The sequence below is a fragment of the Coffea eugenioides genome, unplaced genomic scaffold (genome assembly GCF_003713205.1).
Source record: "Coffea eugenioides isolate CCC68of unplaced genomic scaffold, Ceug_1.0 ScVebR1_2756;HRSCAF=3842, whole genome shotgun sequence".
In the NCBI taxonomy this organism is placed as follows: Eukaryota; Viridiplantae; Streptophyta; class Magnoliopsida; order Gentianales; family Rubiaceae; genus Coffea; species Coffea eugenioides.
In genome coordinates, this window is record NW_020863270.1 from 1 (window position 1) to 16,625 (window position 16,625).

General features: G+C 34.6%; 1 protein-coding gene across 1 annotated transcript; it reads right to left on the reverse strand.

Moving 5' to 3' along the window:
• Nucleotides 1-2,095: 2,095 nt before the first annotated feature.
• Nucleotides 2,096-9,428, reverse strand: LOC113757125 (methylenetetrahydrofolate reductase 2-like). The gene is made up of 11 exons (XM_027300530.1): nucleotides 8,796-9,428; nucleotides 8,524-8,584; nucleotides 8,337-8,419; nucleotides 8,025-8,198; nucleotides 7,148-7,321; nucleotides 6,946-7,046; nucleotides 6,690-6,801; nucleotides 4,928-5,008; nucleotides 4,661-4,838; nucleotides 3,863-4,197; nucleotides 2,096-2,418 (listed from the first exon to the last, which is right to left on the reverse strand). The coding sequence occupies exons 1-11, from the start codon at nucleotides 9,198-9,200 to the stop codon at nucleotides 2,335-2,337; spliced, it is 1,788 nt and encodes a 595-aa protein (XP_027156331.1). The 5' UTR covers nucleotides 9,201-9,428; the 3' UTR covers nucleotides 2,096-2,334.
• Nucleotides 9,429-16,625: the final 7,197 nt, after the last annotated feature.

Consider the following 16,625-nt stretch of genomic DNA (forward strand, 5'->3'; position numbering starts at 1 on the left):
AATACAAGTCAACTTATTTCTACACACAAAATCGATAAATAAAAATGCCCAAATATAGCTCACCTAATTTGCATACACAAGATAAATAAAAAGAAATAAAATACCACCCTCATCTCTTCCTCCACCATCACTGTTCACCTTCCACCGCCATCCTCCCTTCTATCACAACACCTTCCTCCCCCTCTTCTCCTCTCCCTTGCATCCCGCTCCCTCTCGTCTCCTCCCAGCCATTTCTACTTCTCCGAACTCTCTCTCGTTTCAGCGACCATAGCTAGCCATGGGAGAGAGGGAAACGGGTGCAGGGAAGGGATCACGACCAGATTGCCCCTTTCTCGCACCCCATGCCCTCCCTCCTATGATAATTTTGGTCATGGGAAGCAGGTGAAGAGATGCGAAAAGGGGACTGCAACGGGAGGGAATAGGGGGGTGCAGGGGAAGGAAAGAAAGAGAAAGAGAGAGGAGGAAAAAGGAGACGAATAGGTGATGTGGTAGAGGGGAGGGTGGCCATAGAAGGTGGAGAAGCAATTGGTAATCATAAGGGATTTTTCCGTAGGTTGGATTAACTAACCACAAGGGGTTTTTTCATAGGTTTGCTTAACTAGGATGTTTGTTAGAAGGTTTTTTTTTTTGCTTATATGTATATATATGTAAAAGAAATTGTGTTATTTCCTCTGCTTCTATTAGTTATGATAATTTCTATTGCGGTTTCAAATTAGTTCAAGGAGTATATAATTTAAAATCATAGAAGCTTTTTCGTAGATTAGCTTAATAATAGGGATTTATTTTGTATTTTACACTTCTTCTTAAGCATCGATCCTTCGCATGTCTAATCTCGACCATTAACTTTTTGGACCAATCATTCTTCCTCTTTATTCTAGGTAGATTATAATGTTACGAAGGATAGGTAGTCTATAGTGTTGGACTCCACTTTAATTCAACAGTGTCCGGGGCCATTTATTTAATTCTTACGGAATTGCAATTCGACATATTGCAAAATATGGAATTTTAACTACTGCAGACACGTTTGGTTTATGTAACTCTTATAATTGTATCCTTCCCTATCTTATTCACAACTTCCTGCCCATCCTATTCTAACAACTTCCAAGCCGAATTCTGAAGATTTAAATTCAGTAATCATCATGGATAATGTGTAATAAGGTCCTTCGGCAATGCCATGTGCTTACCTATAAATGCTTTAACTTCATCACTTCATGCTATTGTTTAGCAATCAGTATCAATAAATTTCTCTCTAAGAATCTTTACTATTCTCTTAGATTATGATGACAAAACGTTTTCATGTATTACCCCAGTAGGAAGTCTTATGTGGTGGTTTAGTTATTATACGGTGGATGGAGTCCGGATCTGCAAGTCATTGGCCTGAGCAAGTGAAGCGGTGGAAGGAAACGGTAATTATAGGGGTCGCAGCAACATATGTGCAATTTGGTATTGAATTATTTCAAAAGTAGTTTGGGCATTTGAAGCAGAATTACTCCATAAGTAAGATAATTGCTCTAATGACATCACCAATCTAAAGTGAATTCAAGTATGATCCTTTTTTCAAAATTTTTTTTTGGTAAGTTGGATAGTTGTAGATTTTGTTTATAAACTAAAATCAATTTTATGGGCTTGAGTAAATGATTTTCTAGGATTTTATCCGTGTAATCTACTCGGGACCATACCACCCTATTTGCCTATAGATGCACCTCCAGTTAAATTTGAAGAGAAATCAACACGTTGTGCACAAAAATAGATACAAGTTCGTAAATTTACAAATTAAGTCATTTGATAAGTTTAATAGCTGAATAACCAGAGACTTTACAGTCATAATATTGTCCTGTGGCTTCTATTTACCCTTTGTTATTTCTTGATCAAAATGCGTGATGATTCGAATGAATATTAAACCACTTAATAGTAACAACTATTTGGTTTATTATACCCAGACCATATTCCACATAAAAAACTCGACTTGGAAGTCATGACACGTAAAAGATCACAAAGACAAATTTCAATTTTTTCGAGTGTAACAAACTTGCTCAAAATTTGCCGAGCAACATTCTAATGAAGTCATGAGATATCGTCTATAGACTTCTCGACATGAACAATGAATCAGCTTGCAATGCCAAGAGAATTTCCATTACCAAGAGGTGCAAGGCCAAAATCCGAAAGAATATCAGGTATTATAATGCTGCTTTTGTCATTATTGTTGCATAAAATGAGAGGCTAGCCTAAACATTATAGATGACAAGCAATAATCTTACTACAGCAAGAAAAGAAATTTCAAGAGAAGAAAGTGGGACTTCATGGAGGATGACTCCCCGAGTACTGCTAATCATTTCAAAGATCGTTGAAGACTGCAAATAAATCACCACTGATGTAATCATTATCAACCAAGCTGACCAAGAAGTACGTGTCTCGCACCTACAAGGATAAGGAAGCAACCACGTGAAATTTTTGGTCCCATACAAGGAGTTGGAGGTAGTCAATGAGTGTTCTACATCCAGGACCAAATGGAAAAATGGGAAATGGAAAATCAGGCAAAAATAGAAATGATAGCCAATTATGACTAGCAACTCAAGACAATCATTAATCCATGATAAGCAACATAACATGCAATTAATTGCTTTTGTAATCAATGTGTTGTAAATGTTTAGACTAATTGCACATAAGCAAATTGTGTCACCTACCACTACTCTTCAGTCTTACTGTTGTTGATCCAAAGAGATGAACCTGAATTCTCTAGTTTTGAATATTTTACATCAAGAAATAAGAAAGCAATTGCAGTAGACTTGATGCCCGAAAGATATACTAGACAAACGACACAAGTGATATCCTACAATGCTTAATTAACTAATTGTATCCCACTCCTAATTCCTTCTAACAATCATCTTACAATCCATAAGAACACACATACGCACATAAGAAAGCAATTGCAGTAGACTTAATGCACGAAATATATACTAGACAAACGCAACAAGTGATATCCCACAATGCTTGACCAACTAATTGTATCCCACTCCTAATTCCTTCTAACAATCATCTCACAATCCATGAGAACACACATACACCTATCTACGCTACAACTATTCATCAAATTTCAAAATCAATTTGCTTCCTGGTTAAAACATATGCCACAGACCATGTACTATCAATCATCAAACATTTCTCCACTATTGTGAAATGCAGCAGAACAAAGCTGTAAGAGATAATATAGAAGGAGAGCAAAGTATTTCCAGTATCCTGATCATGCAAATTTGACGGACATCAATAACTGCAGGGGCGCAAATGCTTCATACCTAAACCCCTCCACTGCCTCAGTGCCATTAGACAAACCTCTGAGATACGGAAAACTATCCGTCAAAGTAAATGCTACTCCCACTTTGAAGCATAAATTTTTTATCTAAAATATTTTAATTTTGACATGTTTTGAGCAACATATTCACGACAAAAATGAGAGGTAGATAAAGTGACATATTAGACAAAGCGATTGATTTTTTTATTATCTTAACTGTATGAATCGGGGAGAGTGGTTTGTGTTGGTGGTTTTTTTTGTTGGGGGGGTGGCAAATTTAAGGTTGTAATGGCAATTGATTCTTCCCAACAAAAAATGGTAAAAAGTCGAGAAACCAATCCAGCAATGTTTAAGAGACGGAACAAAAACGATATATCTTCACGTTTGTAAGATTCAATTCATTTTTATTTCATTTACTTGTGTTAGGGGAGAGGGTTGGTAGGGGTGGGGAGGACTTGTTTTTACTGTTGTCATCCCAAATATTGTACAAATATTTTAGTCCTTCAGTAAATAGCAATGCTTTAGAAGTATAAGAAGATTGACATACAATAGACATAAAGAGATGAAACTAACCTCTTCAAGCAGTTTTCTGGACGGGTCAGCCTCTGGGTATAATTGAGCCCATGCTCTTGACCAAATTTCAAATGCCTCATCCTTCCACACCACAAAGCTGGAAGGATCCACAACGGTAGGTTGTATAATCTCCTTTGCAGGGAAGACTCCCCATGTAACAGCATTCACATCAGTTTGGTTGGTGTTTGAAATCCAACTTCCCGCTTTATCCACAGCCATATAGGTGAGGAATGGGTATCCTTTGCATCTCTCAACAAGAGAGTTCAACTTTTCTTTGGAGCAGAAAAATTCCAAGTAGGCCTTCTGATAAACATATCCACCTGGCCCACCCCATCCTGCAAACCATGTTTACATACAGAGCAGTTAAAAGTCATTTTCTCAAGAATTCCTTATATCCGATCTATTAATACCAATGTTGATCAACAGATTCCCGGATCAACGCAAAGACATTAAATTACTGCTCTAGTTTGATCCCTATTTTCTTTGATCTAAAGAAATTTATCAACTTCATAGAAGTAAATAGTGCAGCAGTCAATCCCATTCCTGAAATACCCAGCAAATTCAATATCTACTTGAAGAGTTTATAATGGAGTTTGACCCACAAAAGGGACGTGCAAATGTTAAAAGTTTCTATTAAGAAAAAATTCATTCAAAAAGAATACTGATTTTCAGCATGTGAGGATCTGTTTCCACCTGACCCAAACTTTAGGAGGAAAAGGGAAGACAGGGTCCCAGGTATTACTCTTGAACAAAATTAATAAAATAAAAAATCTGCATTCCAGGTAAGAAACAACTCACCAAGAGATGGAGTGTCAGACTTTACTCCATTAACTGCTGGTTGGCTGTTGATTGTTAGGAAACCTTTTAAGTTTATAGCACCCAGCGGTTCATTTATGATCCTTGTCTCTGGCTGAAGGCCATCTAATTCGGACCATGGGCAGCTTCTTAATTGCCCGAGACAAAATTGCTTAAATTTCTGATGTGACGAAATTCATCAAGAATCAGAGCTTCCGCAGAAACAGTACTTTCTTCAGATGAATGTAAAAATGTAACGAGTAATTGTACCTCATAAATATCCTGTAAACTTCTTAGAGGGACAACCCATTCTTCTGAAAGTCTCTTACCACGTGCACGAGGCCTCATGAACTGTTTAAAATTTATGGCATAGCCACATGAATGGAATATATAATAAGATGAATTAAGCATCAACAACTTGGTCAAAGGTCCATAAATCTAAACAGAAGGTGATATGATTTATTTCTCCCTGTAAAACTTTCTCTAAAAACATGGCTGAAAACAAAGGTCATTCTATTACTCATTCTTTGTTGCACATGAGAAAGAATTTTCACCAATTTAAAATAATTACACACAGGTAAAGGGCCTGTTCTCATTTGCTTCAAGATAGTTCTAATTTTGTAATTTAACTAAAGGATGCTTTCAGTTTTTCTTTTGAAACAGAAAGTTGTTGTCTCTATGAGCACCTTGGAGGAGCTTTCTAGAGATTGAACTTTATAATAAAATGTTACTTCTAATGTTTCAAACAACTTTTGAAAAGTCAATCTGAAGTGCTCTAAAAAAATCAAGGATGGTAGAATGGGCTGTAACTCCTCACAGTTGTCAAAACCTGGAGTAGATTCAAAAGTTAATGTCCATTATAGGGTTCCCATTACCAGATTTTGATTATGCTTCTTCCTGTGACTTGGTATTTAGTTGGAGATACAGATCAACTCCTAAAATTAGGAACTCAAACAAACATATGATCTTTTGAGAAACCATGAGAGGATATGAACATCTGGCACAAAAAGGATCATTAAACAGAAGACTACCAGAAAATGATCCATCAGACCATAAAATCTCCCTGTACCATATAAAGAAGTCAAGTTGTTCTTTATCCACTTGAATTTCTAAACCTTTAATTGCACATGTACCAGGAAGGCTTCTTATTATAGGATCCTCGCAAAAAGCTACTTAAAAGGAGGGGGGAAAGATCTTTAGGAATGCTTACTATCCTCATGGATTTCCTGAATTTCAACAGAGCCAGAGTCATATAGGAGTTAATTCAGTAATTCCAGCCACTTTGAAATATATTCTGCTGACTCGCAGCATATGAAGAGGAGAAGATCAGATGGGACAGTGCTCTCATAATGGATCATTAAGTTAGACAGTAAAAAGTAGGAGGTAAATCTCTTGATTGAAGTTGAAACTACCTATGACTCAGCAATGGTTCAGTCAGAAAATCTGTCCTCATGCTAAGAATCTAAAATTATCAGAATGCTTTAAGGAGGTCTGTATAGTTTGCCATTTTTTACAGGGAAGAAAAAACTTTTAAAATCCTATACTGACATTTCACTTATTTCTAGTAAATAAAGATCGGAATCAAGAAGCTGTAGTGGCAAAATTATTAAATCAACTATGTAGGGCTTTAGACCAAGGCATGGACTTGATCATCAAAATCATAGCCTTCCAACACTTCCTCTTGAGAATCATATAAAAAAAACGAAATTTCAAATAGTCTCTTTTCTACTTAGCAAGCACCATTCCCTAAACGCAAAGCTCTGCTAGATTTTATGGATAGAAGTTTACAACTTGCAGAACTATGATGTTTTCTATGGAAACAGGTTACAATTGGAAGGCAAAACAGAGGAAGAGAAACATTTACAATCACCTAAGAATTAAAAACCTATGCAATGGCAGATAAAGTACAAAAAACTACATAGCACCCCAAAGAACTAGGAGATGATAACATATGCTTAGGCAGAAAGTGAAAAGTAAAAGTCAATGACTTTAAAATATAAAAAGAAAAAAAAAGTTATTAAGATCTCCATACTTGATAGTCTGAAAGTGCTCCATATGATGCATTTCGAGAATCACCCCATCGGCCATGTGGGTAATGTTCCCAACCTATGGTCCTTGAAATATAGCTCTTTGGACGATTGGCCCTGCAATAGTAGAAACGAAAGATGAAATGTTTGAGTTTTCGATAATCATCCACATAATAGATGAAATCACTAAGACAGAGACAGACAGAGAGAGAGAGAGAGAGAGAGAGGAGTGCAAAAATGGGCTGATTCAGTATTATATACCAAAATATAGGGCGAACATCTTCTTTAACACGATAAATATTAGTGGGACGTCTCCAAGGCAATGTCCTTGAAATCTTTGATTCCTCAATCAGACCAAGATTCTACACATGCAAGCTTTCATAAGCCACTAACTTCCAGCACTATACTAATAATGGAAATGACTAGATAACCCACACAGGGATAATGAGAAATGACAACAAACCATCAATATAGCCAATGCAGACTTCTCCATGTTTAATGTATAAACATGCAATGTCTTGATTCCACTAGCCAAAATCCTCTTGCACATTTCAGTTCCAAGGTGAATCCCGTAGTTTCTCACAGCTTCTTCATTGTCCTTGATAGGCTCTAAGGCAGCAGTAATCTCAGGAGGAATCTACAATTATTCAGTAAACTTAGTATGGAACTTAAACGCACAAGCACCTAATGTTGTCTGAGTAACCACATAGTTCAACAAGTTGCCAATCACTTAAAATGAAATTAACCAGCACTAACTAGAGATACTGGATTTGTATCAATTCTGCATTCCCACATAGTTGCTATTTGAATAAAATCGAAATTGTCATCATTCTTCATATGTTAAATAAGAATGAGCAGAACATTTATTTACTACTACAATGACTGTTAAGCATAGTGAAGCAAACTAATGTGTCAACTTAAATGAGAACTGTTAGGACTAATACAACATATGCTTTAAAGAAGTTGACATATTACATATCTAAATACCTAGTATCATGCATAGAGAGAGGAATAAACTTATAGAGGTGGAAGGTATGCAGAAAAGATTCACAACCTTAGATTTTAAGGCTCACAATGACCAGAAGACTAATTGTGATCTGATTATTAATTCTTGCAAATTGTATATGTCCAGTAGTATGTTAGAGTAGCTGCATGGTAATAAGTGAATTTTCACTCACTAGAAAGACTCTCAAGTGTTAAGATTTTAAAGTACAATAGAAAAAATTGATGCACAAGATAAAAAATTATCTGTCTTGTGTACAAATGACCTTCTAAAAAAGCACATTTGCCCACATAACTCTTGATCTTTGTGAAAGAATGCTATTAATTGCGGCCTTTACCTTAGTCTTGCAAAAGCCGGTCATACGAAGGAAGCCCCTGTAATTATTGATGGGCATAATCCCAGGAACAATAGGGCAAGTTATGCCAATTTGGCGACAGTCATTAACAAATTTGAGGAAAATATCAGTATCATAGAAGAGTTGAGTTATAATAAGATCAGCTCCGGCATCAACCTGCAGAAAATTTCAGAATCAACCACCATAAGCAAAAGAAAGTTTAAGTTCCCACATCCAAACCTCTGGAAAAAGCCAAAAGGAATAAATTAATCACAATTCAAAAGACAGCGTCATATCAAGGGGCTAAATACAAACCTTTCTCTTCAGATAGGCAAGGTCGCTTTGATATGCCTCAAGCGGGGCAATCCCATTAGCAGGTATAACATCAGGATGAGCCTCTGAGCAGGAAAGGACACCACATTAACATCATGGTTACACTCTTTACACTAATACATCAACACAGCATCGTCCAAAACAACAACTTGAATTACTAAAAACCCACCTGGATAACCAGCAACAGTGATCCCAAAATAATCCCCATATTTGGCACGAATATGTTTCACCTAAATAGATTAAACAGCTCAAAACTACTCATCACCAACATCAAAATGTAGCCAGAGTTCACACCCAACTAGCACTAAATGGTACTATATGCACAGTAAACATTAACGATGTTATCAAACAAGCGTAAAACAATCAACATCAACTTAATTGAATGAGCAACAATCAGAACATAACGAACACAATCAGAATCAAACTCAGAGGCAAACTTACCAGGTCGAGAGCGCAGGCAAAGCCACCTTCCACCTGGACGAACTTATCCTGGCCATGAGGGGGATCTCCCCGCAAAGCAAGGACATTCTGGAGGCCGTTGGATTTTATAGCATCCAGAGCGTGATCAATTTTCTCCACAGGCATATTGGTACACGTCAAGTGCATCATGGTCTCGACGCAGACCATATTCTGCATCCGATTCGCGATCTCCAGCGTCAGATCCGCCGTGGATCCGCCCGCACCCCACGTGATATCACAGAAATTCGGGTTATGGACGACCATCCTCTCCATTCTTTCGAACAGGTTGTCGACGCCATCTTCTGTCTTGGGTGGGAAGAATTCGAAGGAGAAAACAACCTTGTTTTCGTCCTTGGCGGCCTTCTGGATCTTCTCAATCACCTTCATTATCAACGAAATTTAAATCCAATCGAAAATATGTATACCTCGATTGATCTGTCAATGCTCCAGCGGTGTCGGCGAGGAATTCCCGACACAATGCTGCTGTAGCAGTAGCTTTCTGTCAAGCCAAAAAATCACACCAAGATAAGTAGAATTCGCTAGCGTGGAGGAAGGAAGAAAGGAGAATAGAGCTCAGATCTGTTGCGTGGGGAATTTGGGGTGATTTATAGGGTCAGTGGCTTGCTACTCTCTCACCAACTGCTTCACCAACTCCTGTGTGGACTGTGGTCCTAATTGGTTGTCATTTGTATTCTGTTTCCATTTTTACTTTTGGAATAATTTACAAAGCTCCCCTGATGTTTGGCTTAATATCACTTAGCATCCCTATAGTTTTAAAAATCTTTCTTGTCTCCCTTATCAGATTGACAAGACAAGATTTCTTCATCATGGATAGAAAATGATGATATTACGCATCTAAAAATCCTTAATTGATTAAGGAAAATTCAAACAAAAAAAGGAATTTGGAAAAGCAACAACAATTAACAAAACTACTATTTATAATTGTGACATTTTTTAAATCCTATAGTAATAAAAGGTAAGGAATTTCTAATACTACTATTATCTAAAGCAAATCAAATATATATTAGAAGCAAATATATCTTATTTGGATTTCTTTCATTTTCAAAATCCTGACTGTCACCTTCCTATTGTAATTAATAAAATCTATTCTTTATACTAAACGATATTGGTGAATTATAAGAGTGCTTTTTAATATTAGAACTTGTAATGATTTGTTACAATATTTGCTACTAATTTCCTCTTAAAGTGGCTCCTTTTGCCATTAAACTTGTATTTCTTATTTGTTGTCTTGCTGTCTTTATAATCTTAAAGTTGGAGTATTAATCATCGCAAAGTTGTAAAATTACTTATGTGCTGCAACTTTTCCTTATTGCACTTACATCTCTTTCAATTGGTCTTTTGCTTATTAGGTTTATTTTAGTTTTAGTTGCTGCTTTCATATTCATATAAAGGATAAGAAGGGGTACAAATTAAAGTAAATTATATTATCTCTCCTCATCTATGAATTTTTTTTTAATGCACAAGGGCTAACAATGTTACAAAACATGCCAATCAATGGGAAATAAGAGAGATTTTTGAAACCACGAGAGCACTAAGTGATATTAAGGGAAACCACAGAGGAGGTTTGTGAATGATCTTTTTTCTTTTTTTTTTTTTATGATGCATGTGGAAAAAATGGAGTAACTTTTTATTGCTTTGAAGTTTGAAATTGTTGATGCATTTGGAGTTTGGACCATCTGGCATGTTCCATTATTGCAAGTAAATCCTTTTCAAGATTCCTCACAAAAGGAAAAAATGGAAAAGGATTTAACTGCTGAAATAGTCCTTGAGATACTTTAAGTTGTCTTAATAATGTAATTCTCAAATATTTAGTTGGCATAACTTGGTCATTCCAACCAACGGTTTTCAACCGGCTGTTTTGATGTCTAACAAATTAGAAACTGTTTCGGGCAAAAATCGTACAACATCGTGAGATGCTGAAGCCAAGAATAGGTACCACAGCAAACTCGTCACAAGTAACTTCTATTCATTTTAGAAATGTAAAGGGAGAATGAAAAGAGTTAAAAGAAAATTAAGGGAATAGATAGGAGAAAGGCTAAGGTGGTAAGTCGTGCTTGATCCTACACGTTTCAAGGACGTTTGAGAAAGGCTGTGCATTGATAGAAGAGAGTAAGAGTGATTATAAGGATCAATAGCATTGAGTTGCGAGAGAAATTATACGTGAATAAGGGGTTAGTCCTTGAGAAGAAAGTGATGGACACAAAAATAAATAAATGAATAAAAGTGATTGGAGCGGGATATTAGGGAAATTATTGACATATGAAATTTTTGAAAAACAAAAAAAGAATTTACGACGGCATTTTTATGTTATGTGGCCGAATCTCACCAATCAAAAGTAAATGATTTTAAAAGTGATGAATTAAAAATTTTCTATTTTGGTTAGCGTAGAATAGTTAAATAATCTAAGAGGAATTATACTAAAGCCTACGAAAAATCAACGACCAAACAACAAATAAGGAATAAGAGGTACTAGCCTAAACATAAAAAGAGCAAAGGGAAAAAGGAAAGGTAAGGAGAACCAAATTCTTAATTCAATTGCTTGCAAGTAAAGAGAAAATATTATTGCAACGTGGTAATCTACAGGCTAGACCCAAATCTTAAATGGCAAGTTGATACACCATCACTGTTGGTAAGCTATAAATGATAAGCGATCTTAAGTAGTCTTTAGTTGTACAGTATTTGTATGTTATACGAATTAATGAAACAACACAATAAAGTGTGAGTTGTACTTCAAATCATATATGCAAACCATTGATCCCGCAAATCACTTGTGCAAGCTCAAATATGGCTGTGATTTAATGGTGCAATAATAGCTATAAAAATCATTTGTGGTTATGTGTAAGGCTGCGAATGAATTAAACCGTCTGTGAGCCGTTTTAATCAAAACTCGATTTGAGATCGGTCAATATGAAATTCGAATTGAGATAGAGCTGACTAAATTAAACTATCGAACTCAAGTCGAGTATAGAGAAACTCAACTCGCAAGTGTATGTTTACATATATATAAATTTTATTTTAATAATGAAATTACATATATATTCCTAACATTTTTATTATTTATTAAGGAACAATGACGATTTTAGTAATTTTTTAAAAGATAAAATAATTATTTTTTTAAAACTCGAGTAGGCTTGAACTCAAACTCGATTAGCTTCGAATTTGAGGATGAATTCAAACTCAAGTTTTACATTAAAAACTCGTTTGATAACTTGATTAGGTTAAAGTTCAACTCGATCATATTCCATTGCAACCTTAATTATTTGAATGAGCTTATTTATCCTTAGACTACCTATTAACTATTTTGTTTGCTTTGCATGTTAAAAAAAGGTTATACAGTTTTATTGTTTGTTAAAATGGGAAATTTGTTTTTGGATTGCCATTTCATAAAAATAAGATATGTCTATATAGCAGTGTGTCTCGTAGAGTTAAAGGTAAAAATGATGTAAATGTGTACATGTTTAGGAATTGTTTTTCTATAAATAATATTGTTTTCAAAAATTGACTCGTACATTTTCCAATTTCCACACATATATGTATATTTTTTTCCTTGGAAAATGTCCATACAAGAATCGTTTGAATATCCAAGTAGGAACATCTAAGTAAGATAGAAAAATAAATCTACGGAAGTTTGGATGGACGGTTCTCTAAAAGCTGTCATAATTTGAAAGAAAAGTACTCCATTTGTGAAGGGTCTAGAATCACAAGAGAATATATTTGAGGGGCTGGTTTGATAATACCGAAATTGAAAAGTAAGTATTTCTACAAAAGGGTGTTAAAATGGTTAAAAATGCAATGTGAGCATGTCTAAATTAGATAACGGGTAGATTCAGTGGCTGGGTCCCACTCTCCTACCTCAACTCAACAACCCAGGACTTGGAGACCAAGATATGTGATTTCTGCTACATCTGTAAGAATTACTATATTAAAATTTCTCTAACTGTGATTTACATCCTCACGAGGTCAAACTTTGATCTAACTAATTCCTCTTCTTTATTTTTTCCTTTTGACCATTAGGGATGGGTAGTCCGATGCCACAATTGCTGCATCTTCTAATGGAAAACACCTACTGTAAAAAAAAAATAATGGAAAACACCTACTCTAAAAATAAAAAATGGGAAAATAAAGTCCAAAATTTTAGACAAAACATAAAACAAATTAAAAGAACTACAAGTCCAATGGCTTTACGGCTATATAACCTTCTTATTACTAATAATAAAGACAAAATTGTAATGGTTATTTGCCATTTCTTTAACTTTAGTTCATTGAAACTTCTTTTGATGTCAAAATTTGAAAGATTGACTTGGAAACAATTTGTTTGGTACCATAGGCAGAAACCTCGGGAACCTAGAGAAAATGCTCCCAAATTTCATCTGCAAGAGCTAGTAGCCCAAAACCTCTCAAACTTAATCCAAATTACACCTGATTTCCTGAACCTTATAAATTTTGGGACTAATTACAACAACTTCCTCTCAGGTATAGTAAATTTTGCACTTTATTTTCTTTAATACTATCTCTTATACTTTACCCAAGATCACTAGTCAATTCTAACATTGTATGACAACAATGTAAAAAAGATGTTCATATTCCCAAGGATTAATTAAAGTAAATCTCCCTCAAATTATAACAAGTTTTACACTTCACCCCTAGCATTATCTTTTTCTTTCTTTGTGGGTTTAGCTGCAAGGCCTATAGTTAACATTAGGAAAAATGACACCAATCATCTCTTACATTTCATCATCGTAATTTTTTAGTACTTCACATTCAAAATGAAGCATTTTAGTCCTTAAACATAACAAATGCACAATTTTAGTCCCGAACACATTTTCCAGCGTATTTTCACTTGAAAAATTTTTGGGATGCATCACATATCCAAATAAAAAGGGAAAAAATAGACAACCCACCTAATATTTAACCTAAATTTGCATCACCATCTCATGTGCAAAAATAAGAGCAGAAAAAAGGACCAAATTTTCACGGCAATTAAAAATATACAATAAAAACAGTTAACTAAACATTAAATTAGCAATCTAAATATTACAAAATTAAACTTGTACGCAAATACTCGAAGTTGATCGTATTTACTAGCACAGATGCATCTGTTAGTCCTTGCACTCTTGCTTCCTTCCCTGGTCTTCTCCTTCTTAGCTTCGTCCAAACTCATGTCCAAGTCTGAATTCCTTATCTCTTCCTAAAAGACTACACTATATCAAAATCTTGTTCATGAAAAGACAAAATTACCAATTTTAGTTAAACACATTATGCATTCCAATTTGTTATTGAATTAAAAATTTCCATTTCCAAAATTACAAAATTTTAAAGTGAGATTTCAAGAAAAAAGAATGAAAAGAAAAGATTGATTGAGTGAGGTGTAAAAACAATTCTTCTCAATTGCAAATTTTAAAAAAAATGTCATTCAATTCATAAATTACTCCAAACTATTGAAGCAGACCCAAGAGCAATAGGGGGAGGATTGAATTAGGTGGTAAGGTGGAAGGGATTATAAATAAGAGATCCTGAAATCAAAACCTCCTCATTAAAAAAAAAACCAAGAGGTATAGAGGAAAACTTACAGGTCACCAATAGATAATACTTCCTCCGACCCAATTTTTTAGGGTTAATTACATTTACCTCCCTTGAGCTTTGGCCAAACTACTAATCAATCCTCGTGGTTTTAAAAAATAACAGATGGCCCCTCACAATAACTTCCGTCTCTTGTGATTAACGGAAGTAAGAAAAAAGAGTAAATGCCCTTCAACATGTCTGATCAATTTCTAAAATAAAAAAATTATTTTAAAATTACACAAATAGTCTTTTGGCAGGAAAAGCTATAGAGGTCTCCTATATGTTTGCCACTATTCCAGCCGCTATTATAGCAATCATCGTATTTATCATCATAGTCCTACTCTCTCTCTCCTTCTCTATTAACCCTTTCTCCTCTACATGGTTCAAAGTTTTAATCTTTAAACTCTAATCAATCTACTCTTTCTTATTTATTCAAATATTTTGCTTTCTACTCCTGTTGATAACCAAAACAAAATAGAAAATTGTAGTAGTATTGTTTGGCTTGTTGAAGTGGTAAGAGTTTCGAAGGATGGTACATCTTTAAACTCATCATGGCTTTCATGGCTAACCTGAAGCATTTTAAGTAAAAATTTTACTCACCTATTTAGAGATCTATCAATGGAAACAATTTTCAATGATTTGAAAAATATTTTTATGATATTTATTGGAAAAGATTGTGGGGGCTTTTTTTGAAGTATTTTCATTATTTAATCTTTGTTCGGACGAAAAAGGCTATTTTTGGAATAAAAGAATAGAAAGATAATGGCACATTGGTCTTGAAGGACATTTTTGGACTTTGACTTTAATTTTTTGGTTGGCACTAGTAGAATTCCTAACGGTTTTAGATGGTAGGGTGGCTTTTGTTAAATAGTAATAAATTTGAAGGGGGTATCTATTATTTTTTGAAACCACAGGGATTGATTGGTGGTTTGGCCTAACCTCGAGGGAGGTAAATGTAATTAACCTATTTTTTTATTGTCACTTTTCAAGAATTCAACTTTTTAATAATAATATTTTGATTGTAATGTTTGTATTTTTTTTTCCACTCTTGCCCCTTGAAAATTCAAAATTTAAATTTGATTGTAACATTAAAGGAATGTTTAATATTGGGGATAGAGATCAAAGATGGTTTTGACTTTGTGACATGGCAAAAGTTTTGAAATATCAAAAAATAGAAAGTATGACACTTTCAATTGGATGAAACGAGTACAACAATTTTTACTATGGGTCTTATCATTAATCCCCAATTACCACTACTATGGATGCATTGCAGAGACAAGATCCAAAATAAATGGGGTCAAATTTGAAATTTAGTGATATACAATTATATGAGTAAAAGCTATAACGTTACATGCATATTATAATTGTCCTCCACGATTACTCATCTTCTAAAATGTTATAAAAAAATTCAATGCAAACACTTAATTTTGTTGGAGAGCTTTGATAAATAGAATAAAACAAGCAAAAAGAGAGAGAGGAAGACAGATTTTCTTATTGTGAAGGACTTTACTTTTAGAAAAACTTTTTGGTTGAAAAATGTCCTATTATCTTATACATCATAAAATTTCCTCCTGCACCAAAAAAAAAAAACACTCATGCAATTTTTCAAATTGGTAAGAATTAGAAGTACTAGCTCTTAAGGATAAGGTTTTTACCATTTTCCTTTGTCGCAAAGATGAATTACATGACATTTTGAATAGCGGCAAAAGTTCAAATCCCTACTCAAAATATTATAACTAATAGCCTTCTCTCTAATTATAAAATACCTAAAGAATTGGCTATATATAACAACGGGGCCACATTGTGCCATTGTGCCATTGACTCTTCCTTCCCCCTTAGCCACATAGGTGCATTCTTGATAACCTGCAACAACGTCCACTTTAATTCTCCAATGATACTAGAATAACTATGCAATTGCAATTAAAATATTTATTAATGAAAATTTTCCCTGAATAGGATAAATAAATTTAAAAAATTATATCAAGAAAATCTATAGTGGAATTATAACTTATTAGGATCAGTTGTGGTGATGACCCCCGTACCAATGAAGTCACAATTATAATCATCCCGGTGGTGTTCTATTTTTACATAATTTGCCGTATACTTATATTATATTACTTTAAAGAGTAAATCTTACTTTTACTTCTCTTTCACTAACTGCCTCTCCAACACCTGTGTGGGCTATGGTCCTGTGGCAGTGGCCCTTGTCCATTGGGATTTTTTTTCTTC